The sequence below is a fragment of the Harpegnathos saltator genome, unplaced genomic scaffold, assembly GCF_003227715.2.
Source record: "Harpegnathos saltator strain DR-91 unplaced genomic scaffold, Hsal_v8.6 scaffold8, whole genome shotgun sequence".
In the NCBI taxonomy this organism is placed as follows: domain Eukaryota; kingdom Metazoa; phylum Arthropoda; class Insecta; order Hymenoptera; family Formicidae; genus Harpegnathos; species Harpegnathos saltator.
In genome coordinates this window covers 2,496,755-2,523,731 of record NW_020230648.1, presented here as the reverse complement: position 1 = coordinate 2,523,731, position 26,977 = coordinate 2,496,755, and the positions used below count along the sequence as shown (strand labels likewise).

The window sequence follows — 26,977 nt, the reverse complement described above, 5'->3', positions numbered from 1 at the left end:
TTTTGCAAAAATTGTTCTTCTTCTTCTTCCTCCTTCTCGTGTAGCAGGCTTGGAGCCTGTTTATCCAAAGCTACGGTGCCCTCTTGATTCAATTATTAATGATTGAGAATGTCCACATGTAGAAGTTCTTTTAATTGATGACTTAAAAATTTGTCTACTTATTTGCAAAATAGTAAACGACTTTTTTGTTCAGAATGACCTAATCTACAATTATGTTGAACCTGTCGTATAATTGTAGATTAGGTCATTCTGAACGAAAAAGTCCTTTATCATTTTGCAGATAAGTACGCAAATTTTCAAGTTACCAATTACATTAAAGAGCCTCTGAGAGATGTGATCATTTTCAATCATTAATAACTTAATAACCATTGCGATTTTTGCAAAACGATACCGGACTTTTCTATCTCAGTTCGATCCAAATCTTCACAATTTCGCGTTTCCGGAAGATCCCGGACATCCTGTGTAATATTTTCAAAAATCGCTACTTCAGACATTCCTCAGCTATCAATCATTTTTCCCGATCGAGTATTCCCCTTCGGCCGTTCGGCTGAAAATAACTCGTCAATCACCGGCCAGTTCCAGTGCTAAATTCGCCGCTAAACCTGGCCTAGCCCCGGCTACGTCGCTCATGTTGCACGCGCGGGAAGAATCTCCCGACGTCTTCGTCTTCCTTTCTCTCCGAAGAGCGTCTCTCCGTCGCGTCTATTGTCGGCAGCAATGTCGTATTGGCCGGCAAAAAAGGAAGCGCGCGAGGTTCCGGCGCGAGGACCGGCGTTTTCGCGCCGACTGCCGGCGACGTCGCCGATATTGATTCGCGACATTATTATTAATCCCCATGTAAAACGACCGGACGGACGAACAACGACTCGAACGTTACGCGGCGTTACCGTTGCCGCGGCGGGATTGGACGCGCGTCGACGCGCCCCGCGGAATGCATTATTTCCTCAGTAGTTAAGTAGAGCGTGGCATCGCGTAGCGAGAAAAAAAAGAAAATACGCAGATCACGCTACGGGTGTCTATTTTTAGGGGGCAGGGGAAGGGCACGGGAAAGATAATTGAACAAGTATCACGCCGAGGATGGCGCGCGCTCGCTGTAGCCAGGCGGAAGCGCTCGCGAGGAGCACGCGCGAGTTTGTGCATCGCCGCTAAATTCATTAGCGTCTTCTCCCTCGGCCGAGACTTTCGGGCTCTCGCGGCCGTTAGACGTGACGCGTTAATTAATCGCGGCGTCGCGAGCGGACGCCGTTACGCACTGTCCTCGTCGCACTTTCTCAGTGCTCGGATGCGCGCGTTTCCGCCAGAGTCGAGGATGAAACTTTAATTCTGAACCTGATTCCCTTCGGACTTCCCGGGACTCGAGCTTGGGTCAAGGTTCAACTGACTCCAGTGGACAAGGACAAGCGGATCGGTGTTAATCTCGCTCGTAACGCGGCGAGGACCTAACCTCGAATCCCACAAGCACGAGAAACCGGAAGAAAGCGCGCGCGGCGCTCCGCCGCACCGCAAAAATGGAGGAAAAAATGCCAGCGTTCGGCTGGAACATTTCCGCGCTGCCGAGAAAAGAGCGACGAGGGTCCTCGGGATTTCTCGGAAAAAATTCCGCAAATTTACAGGACGACGCTCTCACGCTACTTTCCACTTTCCGTTAAACAGAGGAAGAACCTCTGCAAAATTTCCTCCCAACTGTTGTTGTTGACTCGATAAAAATGTATTATTACTAATTCCATAAAAAAATGGTCGTCTTCCCCGAGAAGAGACCTGTCGTTTTTCGACCGCTCGACCGGCGCTTGCTGACCTTCTCAGCGCAGCAAGTTCGCAGCGGAAATCCAAGCGGGAAGCAAAAGGTCGAGCACTCACCGAGTCCAATGTCTCTGAAGATCTCTTTGGGCGCGATTTCGATCTCGTCCTTCTTGGTCTTGCTGACGGGCGGCCGGGAACAGACGTAGTCGGGTTCCTTGGATTTGGACGTCTCTCGGCGCTTCGTGTTGTTCTCGGGCTCCGATCTGGCGACGACGGAGTGCGGCGGCGGTGGCGGCGGCGGCTTGTCCTTGGCAGCTTCCTCGAGGAGGAAGTCGTTGGACATCTCGTACTTGTCGCGATGCGCCGTCTCCAGCAGCTCCGCCTCCTTCGGCAAGGGCGGCAACGGCTTCGTCGGCGGCTCCGGCTCCTTCAGCTGTTCGCGCTTCACGTCCGCCTCCTCCACCACGTTCCACGAGTCGTCGTCCATGATATTCTTGACCTTGTCCTGCTGCTGGCTCGGCGCGCGCTCGTCGTCGCCGAGGAAGTCCAGCAGCGGCGATCTCTCCGGCGCCGGCAACACCGACGACCTGACGTCACGCACGAGGTCCTCGCCGAAGTCGTTGGCGCCGCTCACCGGGACGGCCTCGCGCTGCTCGTGCTGCGACTTGCCTTGATCGGCAACGGCGTTGCTGTGTTCCTCGAAACCGAGCTCGTAGTTGGCCTGCTTAGCCGCATCGCCGTCCGACAGGGACGCGGCAGGCTCGGCAGCCGCGGTGAAGGAGGTTGGCAACAGCGACAGCGGCGGCGGCGGCGGCGGCGGCGGCGACTCTAGCTGCACCTCGTCGTCATCGGCGTGCTCGTCGCGCAGCAGCTGGTGCGCGCTCGTCCGCTCGGTCTCGACGAACGCCATGGTGGCCAGCTTAGGATCGACCGGGTCCAGCGGCCGCTGGAACGGGTCCGACGACTGCGCCATGGCCTCGCACTTCTCGAAGTCCGCGGAAGGCGGCGGTGTCGCGGGCACGGGCTTCGCGTCGACGTTGCCGTCGACGAGGAGCGCGCTCGGTAGCACGTTGTCCGATGCCTGGAAGGAGTCGCCGATGTGCAGCAGGTCGTCGACACGTGGTGGGTCGATCAGTCGCGGCGGCAGATGCTGCTGCGGATGCTGCTCCGTACGCTCGTCCGACAGCGAGCCGGAGTCGTGGCCGAGATGCTCGAAGTCGTCGACGGAGTCCTGATCCCTCTTGAGCGGTGCGTTGTCAGCCGCGTCCTGGATCCGCGAATCCATCCTCGCTCGCGGGGAGGACAGCGAATCGCTGCGACTCGTTGGCGGGGATTGGCGCGGCTAACGATGACTCACCGATCGCGAGAGGCGGCTTCTTGGCAGGCGAGCGAGCGAGCGAGTTGCCTGACAGCGCGCGTTCGATCCTTTTGCACGACGTTGCGCGATATGTTGCGCGACGCTCCCTACTCTCATCAAAGCCAGGTACTACGAGGAGCGCCGCTGCTACTCCCACCTGCTGCCGTCGTCGTTGTCGTTGCTGCCGGCAGCTCCTCAGTGGGGCACATCCGACGTCCTTGCTGGCCTGACTCACCGGCGGCGCTTTCCGCTGCTGCTGCTGCTGCTGCTGCTGCTCGTTACCGCGTCGCGTCTCTCGCAGGCGCGAGCTATGGCCTCCTCTCTCCCGTCGGCTCCCGGGTTGCGCGGGCGCCCTGCGGCAGCGTGAAGCCGCGGTGTCGTCCTCGTCGCCGTCGACGTCGTTAGCGTCAGAGCGTCGCTGTCGACGACAGGTCGACGAACGCGAAGGACGAGACTGAGGTGACGAAGCGACGAGAGAACGATGAGAGGGCGAGAGAGAGAGAGAGAGAGAGAGAGGGCGGGGGGGAGAGAGACCGACAGCCGATGAGAGGTCTCGTCGCGGTCGCGGATTACGAAGCACGGCCACCGGCAAACGCCAAGTCGCACGGTATTCGGCACGATCGACGGGTGAATTCGATCGCGCGCTCCCCATCGCGCGAAGGGATAACCCTCTCCCGCAGTGCCGAACGCGGCGCGGGCCAATCGCGCGCTCGCTGCCGCCCCCCACCACCGTCGACTGGCACGCAGGAGGGAGACGCAACGATCTCGCGCAAATTCGCGTAGCGCGAACGCGCTCGCACGCCATGAAAACCACCATTAATCAGACCAGTCAATGTCGCCGGCGCATTATGTCGTTTTATTTTCCCGTTTCACGAGCAATTGGCGGATTCACGAGAGCGCGCTGCGCATGAATGCCACGCGCGAGTTCTTTCTCGCACGCGTCCGGATTGACTTGAACTTGACGCGAGCCGGCTGATCGATCGATCGACCGGCTGATCGTCGTGACTGGTGGCGCCTCTTTCGGAAGCGGAAATGGAGGATGACGTCTTCGAGAGCTGACAGAGAAATCGCGGAACGAGCACGCGGGCGTGATTGTTTGCTTGGTCAATTGAAGAACGCGAACCACGCCCGTTTGCGCGACGAAATATTATATCCCGCGCGAAATATTATAGTTCCGCTTATTTTTACACGAAGCGTCACGCTTTTATCGATTGTATCGCGCGCATTCTCGGTGTACTTCAAGTATTACACAGCTGAGTCGAAAGGGGTCGGTCTGTAAATTTGCAGCATACATATATCGCGCTCGCTGACTACTACGATCTCGTATCTCGACTACGATGTGTCATAAGCACAATATGCCGCGCTTGCAATTAGCGTTATCCTGAACCATTGAGAAGTATCGCGGTTACGCTTATTACGCAACATATTGAGTTTATTGTTACCCTAAGCCGTCGACAAATGTCGCGCTTATAGTTACTACATCGGCAGATTGATAAGATTCCGTGTACTCGAGATAAGCGGGAACTCTGTGGTATTCCGCTGACAATTTTCCGCTCAATGAACACAATGTAACATGTAACATATCTGTTAATTGTAATTTCTTACTCAACAATGTAGCGATCATATAACATATATATTGAACAGGAAATTACAATTGACTGACAGGCATGTTACATTGCGTTTGCTGGGATAATTTATTTTATATCATTATTTATGGATACTCGTATATTTATAGATATTCATGTTACTTTATATATACAAGGTGTCCGGGATCTTTTGGAAACGAAAAATTGTGAAGATTAATCGGAACGGAGAAGAAAAGTCAAGTATCATTTTGCAAAAATCGCAATAGTTATTAATAATTGGAAATGATCATATCTAGAAGCTTTTTTAATAGATAACTTGAAAATTTGCGTACTTATTTGCAAAATGGTAAAGAACTTTTTTGTTCAGGATGACCCAATCTACAATTATATGAATCTTGAATCTGTCGCTATTGTGTCTAGCAAAAGGTTCAAGATTCAGGGTTCAAAGTTCAATATCTATCGCTAGTCACAATAACCGTCATATAATTCTAGATTAAGTCATTGTGAACAAAAAAGTCCTTTGTCATTTTGCGAATAAGTATGCAAATTTTCAAATTATCAATTAAAAGAGCCTCTAAATGTAGTCATTTTCAAACATTAATAACTTAATAACTATTATGATCTTTGCAAAATACGTACTTAACTTTTCTTCTCAGTTTGATCTGATTAATCTTTACAATTTTTCGTTCCCGAAAGATCCCGGACACCCTGTATATGTCGATAAATATTGCCAATGCGGTGTACCGCCGCAGTAGCACTATTTTGTAACTTTCTACGACAATATCGTTATCTCGTTATGCTGTCTTTGCGCATAATTGCTCCACTACATATTGTAGCCGCGCCATAACAATATAAAGATTACGATACTCTCGTTTAAAGTTACAAAACAGACTTTATACAAAACAGCTATTTATACTTTGACATTACATTGGAGCGAAGGCTGCGTTAGGTTCGTCTGTTTTCCTCACACGTTCCGTGCTCTCTTTCCTTTTTTTTCTAGAATAGTTTTTTTTTCATGTCTCTCCTTACAATCTCCGTGCGGCACATTCCTTTTATTCCGAGAATGATGCAATTCAGTGCCGTCGCAAGTCCATTCGATCGTACTGAGAGCGCTAAAATGGCTGATTTTTCCACTCTGTGCGAATCGACCATTTTCATTCGCGATGACGACGACAACCTGATACATCAACTTTTTCTCTCTTTCCCTCTCTCTCTCTCTCTTTCTCTCTCTCTCTCTCTCTCTCTCTCTCTCAGGACTATTTTTACCAAGCTCGGGTTTAAACTATTTGATTTAGCAACCTTACAGAATTCCAACAGAAACTATTGTAAAAAGAAATAGAAAACGAGGCAACTTAAATCTCAGCAACTTTAGTCGGAGTCTGGCAAGGTTACTAAATCGATTAGTTTGATAAAAGTGCTCTCAATATGGCTCTACGTGTTCCTAGAACTTCCGTCCCAAAGCCACTCTTTAAGGGTGTGTTCCGTTTCACGCATATGCGCGCATTTTTTATAGTATACGTGACATAAACTATAGATAAATGCGCGCATATGCGTGAAACGGAACGTACCCTTTGTTGACAGATAAATGTAAATTAGCTTTAAAATAACAACAGGGGCGACGCAAGAGAACGTAGTCCCCCGACCACCAAAAATTGCACGCAGTCTCTCGTTGAGCCACCGAAGGTGAGAAGCGCATCCGACAGCCGCGAAGACCAACGAAAGACTCGATATCTTAGAATTGTGATCGATACCCTTGTCGTGTATCTAAAGCCGTCGTCGATCGAGCGATCCCGCCCCGACTTGTCGTATAAACGCGCGAGGAAAAAAAGACATGCGATAAGGGCGCGCGGCAACGAATAGGAGGCGGAGGAGGAAAAGAGAGGGTTAACGTCTGACCTGTTTTCAGCGGGAGAATTCGTCGAGAGGGAAAGGCAAGCGAGCAAGAGGAAGAGAGGCCTCGCCGTGTGCGACGTAGCGCGCAACGCAGAACAACGCGGATCGCGCGTGTTGCAGTGTTCGGGGTTCGTCGCCGAGCTTGGCCGGCTGAGGTCGCGGTCATAGGGCGCCGCAGACGCGCGAAACGAGTACTACCACCGGCCGGGGTAGCGTGAAAAGCCCGGCACGACCGCATGCGCATGCGCATGCGTCGTCGGTTGGCAACGCGCGTCAGCGTAGTACAGCGACCGTGCGGCAGCGGTGCGGCCAGCGCGAGCGATATATCTCGCGAGGCGGCGGTGGGGTTGAGTGGCGTGGTGGTGGTGGGGGTTGCGAATAAACGCGGGCGCGTCGCAACGTTCACGGCTCACCCGTCTCTTGTCGTTCGCGGCTGCTCGCGAATCGAAGCGAACGTGTCACGGCTAACCCGGCCTGCTCCGTGGGTCAGACGTCTCGGCACAGCGTCGTACGCACAGCTTGTGAACGTTTGTGCGATCGGGCTGCGTGTCGGGGTGCCGGAGTGGTGTCGTCGCGTGTGTATGTGACAATCGGTACGGGCTCGGCGAGAAGGACAACCGACGCGACGATGGCGACCACGACCACGAGAATACGCGCCCTGAAGGCAACTCGCGGCGAGGAGGCGTCGATTGCCGATCATCAGCAGGAGGAAAAGAAAGCAAGGCCGCCGCCGTCGTCCCTGCAGAACGGCTTAACCTCCCCTTTTCGCGGTGCCGACGACGCCGGCAGGATGAACGGTTACAAGCTGAGTAACGGGCATGTGCACGTAAGTAGGCGTACGCGCGTGCAACGAGCCGGCGAGAGAGAGAGAGAGTACCGTGAGCCGTTACTCGCGCTCGTCACTTCGTCTCGATCACGCTGGACGTGCAGCGTACGCTGCAATCTCCTCGTTTCCTCGCGCGCCTTGTGTCATACATCGCGCGTCCGGTCGCTCGCTCACTCGCTCGCCCGCAGCTTCTTCATTCATTCGTGAGCGTCACATGGTGACACGGACCGTTACATTACAATATCCGCATGCACGAATTAGGAGCACGCGAGAGACCGCTCTTCGCTTCGTCTGTCTCGAGCAGATCTCTCGCTCGTACTTGTTAAGCTTTATTTACAATCTTTTATTTCTCGCTTTTTTTTTATCCCTTTTTTGCCTCCGGCTGCACCGACATTATTTTGCTTTTTAAACGAGAAGGCTAAAACCGGTGTGCCTGTCTTTATTTATTTGGAAGGAGAGATAAAAGACACTTGGGTTTTAGTCTCGCTTAAAAGGAAGAAATAATGTCGGTGCGATCGAGCCTTAAATTTCACGTCTCAAACCGGAAAAATATAAAAAACAAGAAACAGGAAGTAGAGAGACACATTGTAGATCAGGCTTTAATGATAGTGCTGTTTTGTTCGGAGCTTCGGTGTGACTGAACGCTGGGGACAGCTCGGAGATTTAAATGATTCAGCTTCGCAGATCCGAAAGAGAAATCGAGACTCTTGGTAGAACTAATTTTGTACACTCCGGATTACTTGACACCAAAATCGTAGTACGATACATACGAAATACATTGTGCTATTTTGGCATACTTGAAGGTTTAATTCAAGAGAGAGCACGAAGCTTCAAGCAATTTGAATTCGAGAGTTCGAAAGATTGAAATTCTTAATGGAATTCATTTTGCGCACTCGAAATTATTTGAAGACACAGTGTACGCTTTACATTATGTTTCCGGTTTCAAAACAGTCTGAACATTTATTTATTTTTTTTTTGGAATAGCAATTCGAAACAACGGATTTTCAACGAGAGGACTTGATTTCTAGAAATGTTCTCGAGGCAAATTCTCTCATTGGAGCACCGGCGTGTCTCAAACGATGGAAAAGTGTTCAAACCGTTTTGAAAGCCCGCTTATTCTCGATTATATGACGTATGTTTGAGTCCTCAGAGTTTCGAATATTCAGACGTTGGAATATTTCACCCAAAAAAAAGTAATTTCAGAACAAGTGGAATCATTTGGATCTTAGAGGATTTTATTCTTATATTTGACCTCAATCAAGAGAATTTCTCTAAGATTAAGAGAAAAATATTAATACGAGATAACAAAATATTAATAAGAGATAAATATAAACACATTCTTAAAGTTAGAGAGATTATATGTTGTATGTATAATGCAAATCTTATTGATTTTAATATGAATTTCCTTTTGTATACAGATTATTTAATCTTTTGTCAAGAGGATTATTATTTATTCTTACTGTTCTTTATTCTTACTGGTTATACTAATTAATTTGAAAAAATTATTATAACGTATAACGAAAAGTAATACATATATATATAGATGCACTTCTAGTTCCAGTTCTACAATAAGCAGGCACGAAATAAGATCATCATAACAAATCAATTTCCAATCAGTTTTGTTATGGACTTCATAGCTGAAGTTTAAACAAAGATGTATATCATAACCAATTGTATGAAACGTAGTTAAAAGAAAGAATATTATTCAACTTCTTGCAATAGATTATAAACTGTATTTGATCAAATATGGATAAATTTTTATCTTCATTATATGTTACAGCAGTACATACCTTTTTTAAAAAGCATTCCAAATATTCGAGGTTTTAATTTGCACTAGTTTGCACTCTTAAGCTTCAGTGAGATTCTCAGAACAACGAATGTATCATCCGTTCTAAGGAAATCGCGTTATCAGCAACAGCGAAGATAAATCAACAATGATAAATACGATACTATTACCATCAAACTTGCTGATATGCTGTAATATTCGGGTAAGAGTATCGATATTTTAATGTTCTCACAATCTGGCGAATGGTAATAATTGGAAAAATAATTATCTCTCGGTTTCGTGTACAGATTTGTTTGATGTAGGAGGTAGAATAATATTAGGTGAGTGTAAAAGTTTCGATGGATTTTATGATTTTATTCAGAAAAATGTGGACTATGTATTTTTATTAAAAACGATTTATGCATTCTATCAAATAATCGCTATTGTTTTCTATCACCTTTCATACATTATACGTCTATATCTATTTATAAGCGCTGCCATAAAACTGAATTAGTCTTTCAGAGCCCATCAAAATTTTTGCACTCACCGAATATTTGATTAGTATGTTTGTACAAGTTTTACTTATTCATATTTTGTTTTCTGCTATATCCCAGTGTGTCTTAAGATATTTCGAGTGTTTTACGATCATTTTAAGTTATAAGCATGAATCATCGCACACCATCAGTGATATTATGAGCACTCATATGTTTTTTAGAAATATTGAAAATGTTTGAAAATATTGCACTTAGAAACAGAGTCTTTCGTTATAATAATTAACAAAATAAATTATAAAAAGATATATATATATATATATACAAATTTTAAAAAAAAAAGAAGGGATTGCCTAAGGTTTCTGTGAGAAAATACTTAAAAATTATTGTTTCACATTGGTCTTTTTCGCGTTAAACTAGATTTGTAATTATAGATACAAAAGTGGTATTATGGCTCCCTATTTAGTATTTTATATATTAACTTTGTTAATAAACAATATTTTAATTAAATTAAAAACTTAACGATTATATATTTGTCAAAATATTGTTTAATCGCTTGTAGACTCAAAATTATGTAATGTTTATTATTTGAGATGTTACTTGTAAAAATATAGCGACAGTACATAGAGTTGAAGAGAAATAGGAGTAATAATGTTAGTAAAATAAATAAAAAAAGAGGTTTTGTTGAAAGAGATATAATGTTTCATTATATATTTATATGAAATAAACTTTTAGAGCTTTTACAGTTTTAGTACTTGTAGAGTTTTTACAGAATGGACGTCTTTCTCACATTTAAGGTGCTGTTAGTACTGAGAAACGTACAGTACATGTAACATAAACTGTAGATTAGCAGTAGAGCAGTAGAGTGTGTAATCAAGTTATCAGGATCACTTCGATACGAAAATTTCAAGAAAGAGGTCATGTTATCAGCATGTTTAGAAAGTTGTTCTATTAGCAAATTGTTATAACCTTGTCATGTACAGCTGAATAAAATGTTAAATGACGATCAAAATACTCCAAAGTATTCAGAGCGTCCGGGATCTTTCGGAAATGAAAAAATTGCGAAGATTAATCAGATCAACCTCAGAAGAAAAGTCAAGTAGCATTTTGCAAAAATCGCAATAGTTATTAAATTTTTAATAATTGAGAATTACTATATCTAGAGGCTCTTTTAATTGATAATTTGAAAATTTGCATACTTCTTTGCATATCTTAACAAATAAAATGGCAAAGGACTTTTTTGTTCAGGATGACCTAATGTACAATTATATGACAGCTATTGTGCCTGTTGACAGGTTCAAAAGGAAATATTAAGAGAGTAATATTATAGTAGCTATTATATCTATAAGAGCTACTATAATTCTACCTTCTCCTCTACTATTACACATAAATTTACAAATTTTCGTACAAACTAAACTTTATCACCTATGACTAGACCTAGCTCAACATAATCAAATCTAACTGCGTTAATCATAAATCAACACATATACGCTTCAAACGAATGATAAAAAGTTATATAACATTATATAGGATATTAAGCCTAACAATCCAACAATTTTTTAGACAGTTTAAAAAAAGATTACAGGCGAATATTCATGTTTTTTATGCAAGCTATCACTTGCAACAAAACATGAAAACATTTCCTTTTTCATGAGATCAGTTAATTGAATCTTTCTAATAGCACTATGCTTTTTTATATAAAATAATGTAAAACACTTTAGAGCGAATTTATAACGTATTATTAAAAATTTTATTTTTGGTCACTTTTATTTATTTATATTTATATTTGATAAATGTTTGAAAATACTACTGTACCAAGAATCGTGATCTATTTTGCAATAATGCAAATAAATAAATATATATCCAATTACTTACATAATATATGCATTAAATTTAAATTTTAATTCCTTTTTTACCAATGTTAAAGAAAATATTTTTAAATGAAAGAAAATATTTTTAAAATAATTTAAAATTGTATTAAAGTACATAACCGATTAATAGCCCTTTATATTAATATTAACTTTATTATTTATATTATATTAATATTAACACGATAACTTCTATAATAATGAAATTCTTGCAAAATTTATCCTTGAAAATATATATTGATGAAGTTGCGTATATTGTGATATGTATGTTATAAATTTTTAACATATATAGGGGAATGAATAAGGGTAAAAACTAGTTTTTATGAAAGATCGGATAAAAAAAAGTTTTAAATAGAAGTGAAAAAACTAGTTATCTCATTTAAATAATGTATACGTCGCCATGCTAATAATGTAGAATTTGAACAAGTCTGTCTTCCGTGCAGTCGGTATGAAACATGAAACTATGTCACCTTATATGCTGCAGTGTAATAGCCTGTATTTGCTGGAGAATCGATTTTAACAGTAGAACTGCTGGATCCGTTATCTTGTCAAACGAGTTTTCTTACCCATACATTCTTGAATTTTTAAGTACACGAAGTGTTTCAGGTCCAACCAATATATTTCAAGAATCCTTTTTGTAAGAATCACGCACTGTGAGAGCGACTTTTCCTTGGTAGAAATGTCGAAGAAAAGTGTCCTTTATTTTGTATTTTTAGTTTATAACATTTGCATTTCACTTTATTTACAATTAAGCAGATGATTCTCATTAAACATCCATTAATGTAAACTTTGAAATTAAATGAAATGGATAATTTGTCGTCGTCAAGTTTCTCTCTCGTAGAACTTGATTCATTAGAAACTTAGAATAATTAAAAGCTACAATTAAATATATTCCTCTTGAGATTTCATGTTAAAGAAAAAAATTGACTTTTGAGATACGCGAGACGTGCTCCTTTTAAGAGAATTAAAATTGTAATCTACATTGTCATGTGCATGCACGCGCTCATATAATTAAGTCACATTATAATACAATGTGTATTTATAATATATTTTTTATCGTGTCACGATTACGATGTCCTAATCTTGCGTCACTGTCACACATTACATTGATTATTATGCCCTTCTTCTTCTGAATTTTGTGACCATGGCTATAAAGATATTACGACCTATTGCTCGAATATATAAATATTTATAGTATTTTCCAATGACACGTGCTTGGATTGATTGGAGAAGGATTAATGACAATATTTATTTCTTATCTTACTAATTTACTAGCCTTATTAACTAACTTGCTTACTTAAATTTGTGACTTCATAGCTTATTATTAAGGTTCATCTCAAATTAATATTAAATTTTTTTTTAATTCATCTACCTTCAAACTATTGAGATTAATATTAACCTTTATGAAAAAGGATAAAAAAAGCACCAAATATACGCGCTTTGTTCAAAAACTATTAAGATTTTAATATGATTGTCACTAAAAAAAGTATAGAATTTTAACATAACAAGATTTTAATATAACAATTAAACAATTAAAAATATTGTAAGACCTTGATGTAACACTTATTTCTACAAAAATATTCATATCAGGAAGTTCATCCCAAGTGGACATAACAATTTATTAATATTTTACTTTATTAGTTACGCTTCATTATTTTATTTGTAATAAAATTAAAACTCACAATGAAATACTTAACATGATCCTTTTTCTCATTGCTATCTGTATGACGTATGCTACAAAAATCATTGTAAGGAATTAAGAACGATAATACAAGTTGATCGATATTAATGCTACTTGTATATTAATATATTGCTAATATTAATGCTAATATATTTTAGAAAAGAGTACGCTAGGTGTTTTTTTTGTATGTATCTTAATTTTATTCTAGAAAAGAGTACGCCAGGTGTTTTTTTCGTATCTTAATTTTATTTTTGACAATTTTATTTTATTTTTCGTATCTTAATTTTATTTTTGACAAAATTTTTATAACGATAAGATACTTAAAGAAATTACTTATTTCTAATTCTGTATATTAACAATAAATAAAATTTGTAGATAAAATACACAATATGTGTATAATATCAATAACGTGAAATTGTCATAATGCGATGCGTCGAGTACCTGATACTTTCCGGTTGTAAAAAAGTGGAAAATATCAGTTACTTTTGCGAGATAATAATGAAATATGATCAAGAAAGTCAAATGTTAATAATTTGTCATGTTCATATGGAATAAACCTTAATATACAGGGTGTTTACGACCACCCGTCCACCCAAATTTTTTTGGAATTGCGACATTTTAGGGAAAAATGTTTCACACGAAAGTTGTATGGTTTAAAGGGGAACGTAAAACAACTATATTAGTTTGTTTACAAATGGCGCCACTTTCGAGATATTCACTGATCATTACTTTTCTTAAATGGAAACTCCAATTTTATATTATATCATCTTCTTCCACCAATTAATTTGAACAAGTTTTGTCTGAAACATTTTTTTATTTGCCTAATATTTTCTGAGATATTTATGGAAAACTTGGTAACTTTTTTAATATTTAACTTATATCTCGCTAACTGTTTGTTGGAAGAAAAAATAGTATTACACTTTTCTACTCTATTTGATCTCAAAAATATATTGTTACGATAGTGCCTTAACTTTTGTTAACTTCGACTTTTATCGACTTTTGGAAATTTCAAAATTATCAAATTAACAAAAGTCAGGGCGGTATTATAATAATATATTCTTGGACATATGTTGGTCAAGGACATATATTGGTGCGTGCGTGCGCATGTGTATTGAACATACGTAGTATATAATGTAACAATATGTATATATTAAAATATTAGTAGATTTATCCGTTGCTATAAAAAAAACAGAAAAAGTCTTACCGTTAATCTTGTATTTTACTGACAAACTGACCTTTGAGTTATGATCGTCGCATATGGTAATCGTCACATCAAAATCTTTCGGTAGTTTTTTTATATGCAAAACAGATCATGGTTCACATGCGTAAAAACAAGTTAATTTATTTGAATGTATATACTATATATTCCATCTCGAATAAATTTTTTTGACTCTTTTCTTTAACTTTATTATTTTTTTCATATTAAGAGACTTTCTACCGGCGGATATGAATAATAATTTATTTACTTTTGAACGATAGTTTGTGCTGTATTCATTAAAAGATATTAATGTGTCAGAACTATTTGGATGTCTTTCCCGTTTTTTCGGGATAATCAACGATTATAATGCATAAGAATAAGTTGACATTACGTGGTCGAGAAATTCATTAATTTTGACTTATTAATTATTATTAATTGAAAAAGATTAGCGAATGATCATGTGCGATACGGCAAATGAGGTATTATTACGATTTTTGTTGTCATAAATAATTACGTATATTTTTAATTATTAATTAAAGGATACTGGTACGTTATCATCTACCAGTTTTCCTAGAGAAACGATCAACTCTTCATCGATAGCGGAGTAGTCGAAATTTTCAAATATATTTTGTTGCATACTTTACGACTTTTCTACACAGAAGTTGTTCAGAAAATAGCTAGTAGATAAGTAGCCATATCGTCTACTTATTATTCTACTCACTTACTATATATTCACATACTCTATATATTCACTTACCATTTTACGACGCTGCATTCTTGAACCTATCATGTCAAAGTGATACGAAGATCGCGAAGCGAGCATTTTCGTTTTTCTGCATGGCTGCGTTTGGAAATACGCTGACAGTATTGACAGCACGTTTTTGCGTTCTGATAATTTTCTGTAATGCTGCAAAATAACAAAGTATACTGCCTTTTTCACGAAAATAACTCTGAGGAGTTATTAACTTCCAGCTAATTATTCCAGCTAATTAGCCACACATTATTCCGAGGTAGTGCTAGTTTAATAATGCATATGGCGTTTAACTGTTAACTTATGTTAAACTTATATAAATAAGAAGTATAAAAAATGTCACTAGTGAAATGCACGATAATTGACAGGAGTGAAAGTAAAAATATGAAATACACCATAATACATGAAATATTCTCTTCATCGTTTAACGATGAACTTTGAAAATTATCTTCAATAAAATTTGCAATGTCTTGTGCACCAAATAAAATTGGAATTAGGTTGGCCATAATTCCAAATTTACTTTCAATCTTTATATTCAGACAAATTATTCTACTGTGCTAATCTCTTTTAATTTTATAATACTCTACATGATACTGCAAATACGTTCCGTTTTCCGAGCTCCTATTTACTGAAGATTTTGGAACAAATAAGTTTTAGTAGCAGTATTGTCAATATTGTCAGCACTATTTCGAAATATAGTCTATTCTGATGTACAACTCTTGAATTCTCAGCTTTTTATTAGTGACGGGCGATTTTCAGGAAATCGATTTTTCTCCTCCAAAATTTAATTTAATTTTTTTAAATCGATTTTTTCTCTTCCATTTTCTTTTCCATTATAAATTGATTCTTTCAAAAGAGAATCGATTTTCGACCCCTCGATATGTTTATTTATCAGTGTTGTTCTGTTTAATGAAAAATTTACACTGGAATCAACATTTGATATTGTTTTATCTTTGCATATTCTAGAAGAAAATAAAACTGTACGACGGTAACTGTTACATAGAAGTAATTAGAACCCATTGAAAGAACCGATTGAAATTCTAATTACTCAGTTTAATTTCTAGTTACCCGGTTATTTCCACTCAGAACAATACGTCATCAAAAAGCTCTATAAGATTTCTGAATAGAAGTAATCTCTTAGAGACGCTTGAAATGATACGAAGATGTCAGAATATTATTTAATACGCTGTCTTCCGTTGGGAGCGGAAAAATTACGAAAATTATTAGTCTGAAAGATTTCGTAAATCATTTTTTAAATATCTAATCCAGAGTGTTTATTGTTTAGAAAAATCTGGAAGACCTGGAATTCTCAGGGGATCAGTTTATGTCTGGAGAAATTAGGAAATTCTCAGGAAATTTTATCGGAAATTAAGAAACTTTTTTAAAGTTTTTTTTTAATTTTTTTTTTAATATAATTGAAAATTTATCAGCTGAGTTATCAGTGGCATGAGATAATCCTGATATAATGATGGACTCACTCTCCCCCTCCCCTCTGCCGTGGACCTTCCCTTTACTGACACTCTTCTAAGTTCGTTCGCTGCTTCGACTATATTTGGTTGCGACCCGTTGCACTACTCGTTCTCGTTCTCCTTTATTTTCTCGCTCTCTTGATCGCACGTGCACGCTGATAAGCGCTAACAAGTCACAATATCTGAGTGAATCGTTTTATCGTGAATTGGCCATTGGAGTTATCTGATTCGGAACGTCTTAGATGAATTTGTTTCTCGTTGTATTGTTACAAACATGTGTACACTGTTGTTATTATTTTCATAAAATATGCGATTATTTCAATAGGAATGAGATTATTAATGTTGTTGGATTCAGTCGAAGCAACGTGTTTCTTACTTTTCATGTGACTCACAAGCACCTGTAAGTCACATGAAGAGTAAGAAACATATTTTCCGTCGAAGTAATATTCTGCTGAGATCTTTCCTGACTTCTTCATCTTCTCCTGTACTAACTGCGGATTCTTCGAATTGTCTCATCTCTTCCGCGCCGGTTGAGACAGTTTCGTCTGATAGAATGGATCTTTCTCAGTCACTTACTGGCACTTCTTCTATCTCTCGTATGTTAATGAGCTATTATCTGATCACTCAGCCCCGCAGTTTCTCGATATATTTTCTGCTCGAAAATCATATTATGATGGCTGAGATACTATATTGCTAAAAAAGGATATAAAAAATAATAAAAATATAAAAAAATAATTTACAATTGCGACATCGCTAAAAAAACACAGTTAAAAAAATAAAATCGGCTATACAGATTGGTATTGCGCTGTTTTTCAATAAAAGATTAATTTAATTCAATAGAAGATTTGATTTAAATTATGCAGCTTTTGTCGAAACCAGATTCTGTTGTAAGTTAGGAGCATCATTGCAGTCTTGCACACAACTTAAATCTTTAAGTCGTCGATATGCAGCAGGAGAATGTGCTGCTGTGAAAAACATTATTATAATTAATAAGCAGATTGGGTAATAATGGTTGACAGTTGACAATGAATGGATATTGTTTATTTATTCTTTAAATCGTTTCAATTAAAAAAATTCCTCCGCTTGTTACATTGCCTTTCTCATCTTTCTGGCAATAAGTGGTTTCCACGGTAGAAAAAAGTCTTATCTTTAGAAGCAATCCATTCATCGTCAATCCTCAAAATTAACTGAAACACCTAACAGTCACCACAGGGTGTCCAGATGGGTGAAACTGCTGATCATCTGCGATAATATTCTTAAACCATGATGTCAATTTATTGGATAATACTTTCAAAGATCTCGGGCATTAATCTTGAACGTTAGTAGGCCTATAATTAGAGACCAGAGTGTTTTCTCACCACCCCTATAAGTAAGTCACTCACGAGAATCTTCTAGAAAGTCAGATAAAATCTTCCAGTCCGAAGGGAAGATGCCATGTTAAGTTTACATGATTTAAAAAATGTAGGTCTAATGCCACGCATTTGCAATAGCATACGCTATTGTACTTTCATTTCCGCTATCATGCTAATTAGAATCCAATTAAGATTTGAGTGCATTGCGGATCAAACGTGTGTCGATGACAAGTTGATCTTTAGAGCGATTCAACAAACGCCTCAGTCGAGAACGCTACGTGTACTGTCACGCGTATTTACATAAATAAGCGCGAAAATATATTTCTGTCACGTCGTAATGCAATGCATAATTTATCTTTCGCAGCGTCACGATTATATTAATTCTCCTTATTTCTTGTGCAAATGTTTGTTGTCATTCCGCGTTATTCTTACGTATCAATGAATATTTCCACGAGTCATGACATGTAGATAGATTTATGCAATTATTTCGCGACAGAAAAAAATTGCAAAAAGACTACGAGGTAGCAAATCCGCTATCGAATGCATCTCTTTTTGCTAATAAATTAATTTTATTGCGGGTATTTGCGGGTAAGCGATATGCGTATGACATTGATTGATATTCGCCCGAACCATGATATATAGTAAACAAATCTATTACAGTATCGTCGCAGCTCGGCAAAAACGGAATTGGAAAAAGAGCGCGGAACAGTAAAACCACGATCGAAGGAATCTGCCGAAAAAGTTCCATTCGTCACAGCAGCGCTGACGCACTTAGGTTTTTATATTCTTATGTTCCTGGGATTTATTAATCAATTATTCTTCGTTCCGAAGGTTGCGCGTGAGAAGAACAGAGAGGTACGGCGACATAGCAATTTACAGTTGACTAAATATAAAAATTGTAACACACTGGCAACTCGCAAACAAACACAACGCTCATACAGGGTGTCCCGGATCTTTTCGAAACGAAACATTGTGAAGATTAATCAGATCAGACTGAGAAGAAAAGTCCTTCACCATTTTGCACATAACTACGCAAATTCTCAAGTCATCAATTAAAAAAGCGTCTGTAGATGTGGGAATTTCCATTTATTAATAACTTAATTACCATTGCGATTTTTGCAAAATAGTACTTGACTTTTCTTCTCAGTTTGATCTGATTAATCTTCACAATTTTTCGCTTCGAGAAGATCGCGGACACCTTGCATATTATCTCATTAAATATATATGTATGCATATGCTCGTCATGTTTTAGGGATACGCCCCGCTCTATGATAATTTTGAGAAATTTTACCTCAGATATGTATACAGAAGAGTCAGGGATTGCTGGAACAAGCCAATATGTTCTGTTCCCGGAGCAACGGTCACACTGAAAGATCGAGTCACTCACGATTACGGATGGACGTTTCAGTAAGTTGTGATCGCGTACAGCGCAACGTATTCGATAGGGTTGAAGTCCTAAATTTTTATCTCCGACAGGTTTACCGGAACTCAAACGGAATGCATAAATTTGGGTTCTTACAATTATTTGGGATTCGCCGAGAACACTGGCAAATGCACCATCGACAGCATCAATACGCTCAAGAAGTTCGGTTGCGCCACTTACAGCACACGCCTCGAATTAGGTACGTATCACGGGGAATCTTTGTACTTTTCTTTTTGTGCGCGTTAGACTGAAACATTCGATTGTACATATTTAAAGCGAAGGAGCAAGAGAAGAACAAAGCGTACCTATTGTTCAACAATGTCGTAATAATAAAAAGATATATTTTGGCTTCGGATGGAAAATGTGATAAAACATAAGATATTTTTATTTCTGAGAGTTTTTCTAATTTTGCCAGAGTTAACAGAAGTTAGCATTATTATAACAGCATATTTTTCACACCAAATGAAGTAAAAAAGTCTAATATTTTTTCCGACAAATAGTTGCCGACGTCCATTAAATATATAAAAAAGCACCGTTATATAAATTTTTATAAGAAATTACAAACTGTCATTTTTGGCTGCTTGGCAGTTGCAGTATCAATATGTGGTCACAACCGATATTCACATTATTTAATAAGTAGCCACGACCAGTATTGCCGAAAACAAAACTGACAAAGACATTTTATATCTGTTATAAAAAATTAGCGTGTGAGAAAATCGAATAGGTCGTTTTTATTATGCACTAGGAACTATGCCGATACACCAAGAATTGGAGAAATTGACTGCCAAATTTATGGGAGTGGAAGATGCCATAGTATTTGGAATGGGATTTGCGACGAATGCTTTAAGTCTGCCTTCTCTAGTTGGAAAGGGTTGTTTGGTTCTCAGTGATGCAAAGAATCACGCGTCACTCATTCTCGGGCTGCGATTGTCGGGTACAACGGTGCGAGTTTTCAAGCATAACAGTACGTAATACAATATTCATTTGCAGTGCATACTTCTGATCTCAACGATTATAATTGTCGTTTATTATTTGGAAGTACAAAAAAGTCACGATTTGTCATAGATATGAAAGACTTAGAGGAATGTTTGAAAAAGGCCGTTGTTTTTGGACAGCCGAAGACAAGCGCACCTTGGAGGAAGATAGTTATCGTTGTTGAGGGTATTTACTCTATGGAGGGCTCGATTGCTTGCTTACCCAAGATAATAGAACTGAAAAAGAAGTACAAAGTTCGTAAGCAGTCTTAATTATCAATTTTGATCTGAGATTTTCTTATGAATAATATGAAATTCTAATTGTGTTGAATCTAGGCCTATCTTTATTTGGACGAGGCTCACAGTATAGGTTCCATGGGAAAGCATGGGAGAGGAATTTGCAATTATTATAATATTGATCCACGTAATGTTGACATACTGATGGGAACGTTCACTAAGAGCTTCGGCTCGGCTGGTGGATATATAGCTGGCACGAAGGTAATTTATTAATTAATGTAATAATTTAATGTGATAAAGCGCGCCTGGCCTATGCGAGCCAAACTGCCAATATCAGTGCGTAATTAATTTATTGTTTGCAAAGAGCATAGTTTTAATAAGGCAAGCGGCATACCGTTATCTCGACTATCTCTTTCTGTCTAAAAGTTTAGCTCATTATATCAATTAGGCTAAATTTTATAACATCTCGTTTAATACTTGTACCATTATATTATTAAAGTTATTACTATTAATTGAAGTATCTGAGCCATCTACCTTCTAACGTGTGTATGTGTTCAATCGGAATATTAATTTCAGGCATTGATAAACCATTTAAGAATATACTGTCATGCGCATACGTACGCATCAGCAATGTCCCCGCCAGTTGCGCAACAAATTATCGGCGCAATGCAAATCATCGCAGGAGAGGATGGCACGGATGAAGGTGAAAGACGTTTGAAGCAGTTAGCTAGAAATACAAGATACTTCAGACGCAGACTGAATCAAATCGGAGTTATAATCTACGGAAACGAGGATTCGCCCGTTGTGCCTATGCTAGTTTATCTGTTTTCTAAGATCGGGTAAGAGCAAGGACATTATTTTCAAAATTAAAGGCAAGTCTCGCTATTTCCGACTGTCCGTCATTCTTGCATCGGCACGTTTTAACGTTATCGGCAACTTTAACGCGACCTATTTCTACCAGAGCGGTTGAAATGATAGGTTTTTGAAAATATACGTTATATAAGGGGAGAAATATCTACTTATTACTTTTAATTCTGTTCAACATTTATTAAAAACATAAAATGTATTGTTCTGTAAATTCGAATAATTTTTGTAAGAAACTACAAATTAGTCATTTTGACCTCTTTGGTAATTGTTAATGACAAAAGAATGACGAAACATTAAAATTCATATTTAAAATATAATAAAACAAATATATACTTATATGTGCATGCATGTTGCGAATTTTTCTGTGTGAAGTGTATAAAATTTTTCGTTAATATGTTCAACAGTGCAGTGGTACGTACTTTCATAGCGCATAAAATTGCAACTGTCGGCGTTGGGTTCCCAGCTACGCCGTTAATGGAGGGCAGAATTAGATTTTGTCTTTCTGCTGGGCATACGAAGGAACAGTTAGACTATGTGAGTAACATTATTAAGTTGAAATGTTTACTTCATATTACTTTATGTTAAAATATTTACTGTGTTTAATGGCCTTGCTATTGTATATTTCAGGTATTGTCGCATGTCGAGAATATCGCTGACATGTTAGGATTAAGGTATTCAAGAAAACCTCGTATTACCGCAAAAATAGAATATTACTCCGATAACGAAATAGAATGATCTACCTCATAAAGTAATAAATTGCTAGACAATTTATTTAAGGAGTATTGAAGTAGCCAAGAGCTTTTTAATGCCATAAGATACAGTTACTCCCATTATTGTATGGTGTAAAATATTGTCGATTATATTTTAAGGTATACGTTAAATTCGCAAGTGTTAACTCAAATTCCAATAAAAATACTATAATCAGTCTGAATATTTCTGTAATACGAAAATATCGCATCAATCAATGTGCATTTCTAAAAGAAAAAAAAATCGATTTAATTAGCAGAAAGTTGCGTATAATTTTATAATTAAGACAAATAATGTATTATTGAAAAATGAATCCATATCCAAATATTAATGGAAGTAATTGTATTAATGGGAATACACACACATGTAGATACTATACAGTTCGTATATCAAACGAAAGAGAATTTTATTATAGTTATTACAACAAGTTCGCGCTTTTCTAACAACAATACGAAGGCATACGAATGTGTTAATATTTATATAGTGATTCACACACGCCTGTGACAGTTGTGATGATTCGTGTGTATTTGTCGGACACACGGATTTAATAAAGTTGGTAGAAAGATTCAACGTTGAGGATTAAATGAAACGTTGAGAAAGATGATACCATCGGATTATCAACTAAGTATATATAACGATAATTGTATTATTTACAAATTTTCATAGTATTTGCGCGTAGTGCAGCAGAAATTCAGTTCTGAGATCACAAAAGGACAAAAATCAAAGATATCGCGGCGACTGCGAACATGCCGAATTTCCTACACTTTAACTGCCTCTTTATGTCATATCTCGCGGTACGTTGTAAAATCGTTCGAACTAACGTTCGTTCGGTTCATTTATTTCATACAGTGGAGACTATTGACAGAGACAAACATCTGCCAAGATCAAGTCCGAACGGACGATTTTTCCTATACATTTATTTCCATAATTATGTGATTCTATCTCATTGGAGAACGAAAATTTGCTTCCAGCCATTTAGGCCCAAGCAAAAGAGAAAAATTATTTTCTAATGTACGAGAGAATGAACTTTAAATGTGAAACGATACGTAAGTCGAAATAATCAATGAAACGATAGAAACCATGTTAAATTATCGCTTTGCTGAATATCCAACGATCGCTGTGTTGAAATCCATTTTCACGTATACATTAAAAGTACTGCCATCGTTATGATCTCGTAGCATTTACGAAGACATATATGATCGACAGATCAAACAGATGAATAAGTATGCACAAGGACTTACATAAAAAAATCCAATCATATTTTGATCGTAACATTCTTTTTTATAAAAAGAAAAAAAATGATATGAACATAAGTAAATAAATTCTGATTGTTGTATGATATATTACGATTTTTTCAACACAACGTATCTCGAATTTATTACCATATCGAACAATATTAAATAAATCAAACAAGATATTTCAACATTTTAAATAAATTCAGAATTACATGAGACTTTTCATGCATGTACATACAATTAGAGCTACGAAATTGAAAATTGGCACGCATTAATTGAAAAATGGGCTGTTTTAAAACAGAAATATTAAAAATGCGTATTAATGCTGTAAACATCTCTGTATAATGTCTTAATGCTTATACATACGCGTCAGTGATATATCCCTGTATTTTGAGAAAGATTTGATAGAAACTCCCGCTTATATATTATATTATTATTGTCACATAGATTATACCAGCTGATTAGCTTTTAAAAATATTACTATAAGCTTTAAGGGGATCCCATTACTATATATAACTACAATGACAACACGTACGCAACATAGAACCTTCAAGACTTTTATGAAATTTCGCAAGTTTCTTCGATATATCCTCACAATAGGTTTGGTTAAAGTTTAAAACTTAAACGTATACGTGCCGTAAATTTGTCGAAAACTGCGAAATGGATCGCTTACAAGACGTCATGAGTCAAACAGCTCTGGTTTAGAAATAGCTCTAGGGTTTAGAAATACAACTGCCTCGATTCGAGATAGATTGTACGTACAAATGTTCTGAAACGTTTTAGATATATCATACATTGTGTTTTATGTTTTCGTATTATATATATATATATAGTTTAACGTTTCGCGTTAAGTACATTTTGCACAAACCTTCCCACTGGATGAAGCTGCTCGACAACATATAAAATACGTTACGTTAATCGCATATCAATTTTATATGTCTGGTATTGTAAAGAAAAAAAAATTTATGAAAGGATTCTCACCTGACAATCCGCAGTAAAACCACAAGACAAGCGAAACATACAAGTAGCGTCCAGTTGTGCATTTGACATTCAATATGTTTCTCTGATTTTGAGTAGTTTGTACAGCGTTATATTTAACATAAAGGTTCTGAATCGTGCAAACATTGCACTTATACCTGATTACGTCTAATATGAAATATGACGATACGATAAAAACCGATCGCAACAGCCATGTCCTTTCTAGCTGTGCTTTTTTATATCCTTATGCAGTTGTTATACCTCGAAATAACAGTCGGCTCGGGTATGACTTCTGAATAAGCGTGACGGACACAAAGCTTTTTTTTTCTTTTTTTTTATGGAATAACCTGCAATCTTTGTGTTGTTCCACATTATTCCACAGATTTATATGTTAAAAGCACAAGATATCTAAGGAATACTATTATTACGTATTATTACTGTTACTTTCCACACTTAACACATTCTTAAAGTGCATTAGCATCATACATGCAAGAACATAGCTGTGTGAAGCAGAAAGCTATTTTATATTAGATGAGTTTCTTTTTTAAGCTTAATGTCAGCCTCGATCGTTGGAAAAATCAATGAGACATATCTGTTATAAAATTATAATTATAAAATTTTTAGCCAATTTTAACATTCCTGAATTTCGCGGTATACGCATTCCTAACAATCATAAGGCTATTTTTGTAATTAGCAAAGCTAATGCTCTCTTTGGTAAAATATATTACTATTATTATTATATTACAAGACCTGATTTATTGAACTACACTTCCATGCATTTTATCTTATGCATGTATAATGATGTTTAACTTTATGATACTATAATTGAATAACAAAAAGTATCTTGGAACATTTTGGAAAATAACTTTGTCTTATCTTTATGTGAGATATATATTTTATTTAGTTATTTACTCATTAAAATATTTTGTATTCTGCTAAGAATAATACTATTGGTACATTTGCAATTTTGTGGATAATATGGAGGTTCTACCGTCACAGTATCTTCGATCTTTAGAATATCACCTTCTTCTTTAACTGAAAATCGATTCTCCAGGAATAATTGTTTAATGGTATTTTTCCTATTAGTGATTGCTGCCTGGGAAAAATTTGTACATGATGGTAGAAATAATTCTGGCACGATCCTTTCTTCTGCTGATATTATTTCGATGTTTTTGACAGAATGACCTGATACTATTTTCAAACTGTATGTTGTAGGTTCTTTAGGCTGCAGAAGCACAACACTGTAAATTAACATATTACTATTTACAACTGAACAAAATTAGAGAATTGTCAGTCACAAGAATTAATTTTTTTAAAATATTAAATTAACAGGTAAAAATGTTGAGACGTTTTACATGTATAAATATTCTTGACACACCAAATAAGGTAATTATTATTACCATATAAGGTAAACAAACCAAGTAAGGTAATACAAATAAATAGGAAATATGACTTGGAAATGTAAATAATATGTATCTCAAGATACTTTATAAAGACGAATAATAGACACCAAACAAATATATTTCATAAGATAAAATTTGTATCAAGCATTATTATGGTAAAATTTTACAAGTTTAATTTGACAAAAATCATATTGACAATTTTCCTAACCTCTCTGATACCGGATCGATTGTATAAACAATACCACAGTGAACATCTTCATCTTTCATCGTTATTTTAACTTCTTTTCCCACATAACTGTTAAATAAGATTGGATCATTCTTATATATATTATGTGAGAAATCTGAATCCTCGTTTTCCGCAGTCATATTTCATTGTTGACAGGGAAAAATCTGTAAGCCATAGGTGCGTTCAACAAACTCATCGGTTACATTGGCTGCGTTCAGAAAACACAACGGTTACACAACGGTTGAGTAATTCGTCAACGTTATTGGTCTGAATGTAAGGATCTAACAGTAAGGACCAGTAGTTACTAAGCGCTCAATGAGCGCTTTGTTTTCTGAACGCAACCAGTGGATGCATCCAGAACCACGAAAGCTCACTGAGCGCTCAATGAGCTTTTACATTTGATTGGTATATTCTTTTAGATTTTTAAGAATATACACCAATCAGATGCAAGAGCTCACAGTGAACATTCGTGGTTCTGGATACACCCATTGGGTGCATTCAGTACTACAACCGCTCACTGAGCGCTCAATGAGCTTTTACATTTGATTAAAGCCAGCGGCACACGGTGCTTGGTTTTGTGCTGGATTGCTTGCTGGATGAAAATACTGCGTTCTGATTGATACATTTCCGAAGATGGATGGAAATGCACCAATCAGAACGCAATATTTTCATCCAGCAAGCAATTCAGCACGAAAACAAGCACCGTGTGCCGCTAGCTTTATACATAAGGAGAGCAATAGGAGTTAGCAGTCTAGTGTATTATATAGAAGTCTGTGGTTCTGTCTCTATTACGGATTTTGGGCTAAAGCTAAAGCTTAAGCTAAGACTCCATGCATGCGGTAAAGCTCCGGCAAATGCTGGGGTGACTAATCAGGAGACATGCGCATGCCGGAGCTTGCCGCAACCGGAT

General features: G+C 37.9%; 3 protein-coding genes across 3 annotated transcripts in view; 1 reads left to right on the top strand and 2 right to left on the bottom strand.

Annotated features, from left to right (window-relative positions):
- The window catches only part of Rtnl1 (reticulon), a 37,657-nt gene extending 30,895 nt beyond the window's left edge, over positions 1-6,762 (bottom strand). The window contains exons 1-2 of the mRNA XM_025306800.1: positions 6,580-6,762; positions 1,858-3,551 (exon numbers count right to left, since the gene is read on the bottom strand). Of these exons, the coding sequence (XP_025162585.1) occupies positions 1,858-3,025 (1,168 nt within the window). The 5' untranslated portion in view covers positions 3,026-3,551; positions 6,580-6,762. The remainder of the gene's footprint in view (positions 1-1,857; positions 3,552-6,579) is intronic.
- A 154-nt stretch (positions 6,763-6,916) lies between these two features.
- Positions 6,917-22,478, top strand: LOC105187390 (serine palmitoyltransferase 2). The gene is made up of 10 exons (XM_025306799.1): positions 6,917-7,402; positions 18,638-18,832; positions 19,230-19,384; positions 19,454-19,599; positions 20,146-20,364; positions 20,466-20,629; positions 20,711-20,872; positions 21,188-21,450; positions 21,883-22,012; positions 22,106-22,478. Exons 1-10 carry the CDS (start codon positions 7,205-7,207, stop codon positions 22,211-22,213), a joined length of 1,740 nt encoding a protein of 579 aa, XP_025162584.1. The 5' UTR covers positions 6,917-7,204; the 3' UTR covers positions 22,214-22,478.
- An 872-nt stretch (positions 22,479-23,350) lies between these two features.
- Positions 23,351-26,313, bottom strand: LOC105187391 (gem-associated protein 6). Its single transcript, XM_011148165.3, has 2 exons — positions 26,050-26,313; positions 23,351-25,679 (listed from the first exon to the last, which is right to left on the bottom strand). Exons 1-2 carry the CDS (start codon positions 26,205-26,207, stop codon positions 25,343-25,345), a joined length of 495 nt encoding a protein of 164 aa, XP_011146467.1. The 5' UTR covers positions 26,208-26,313; the 3' UTR covers positions 23,351-25,342.
- Between the last annotated feature and the right edge of the window lie 664 nt (positions 26,314-26,977).

What these genes read in the sequence shown, in the direction of transcription:
- LOC105187390 (XM_025306799.1), top strand. Translation starts at nt 7,205, where the DNA reads ATGGCGACCACGACCACGAGAATACGCGCCCTGAAGGCAACTCGCGGC. An exon ending in TATCTGTTTTCTAAGATCGG is followed by an intron (nt 21,451 to 21,882) that starts GTAAGAGCAAGG and finishes TATGTTCAACAG; the next exon opens with TGCAGTGGTACGTACTTTCA. An exon ending in CGAAGGAACAGTTAGACTAT is followed by an intron (nt 22,013 to 22,105) that starts GTGAGTAACATT and finishes TGTATATTTCAG; the next exon opens with GTATTGTCGCATGTCGAGAA.
- LOC105187391 (XM_011148165.3), bottom strand. Translation starts at nt 26,207, where the DNA reads ATGACTGCGGAAAACGAGGATTCAGATTTCTCACATAATATATATAAG. An exon ending in ATCGATCCGGTATCAGAGAG is followed by an intron (nt 25,680 to 26,049) that starts GTTAGGAAAATT and finishes GTTAATTTACAG; the next exon opens with TGTTGTGCTTCTGCAGCCTA.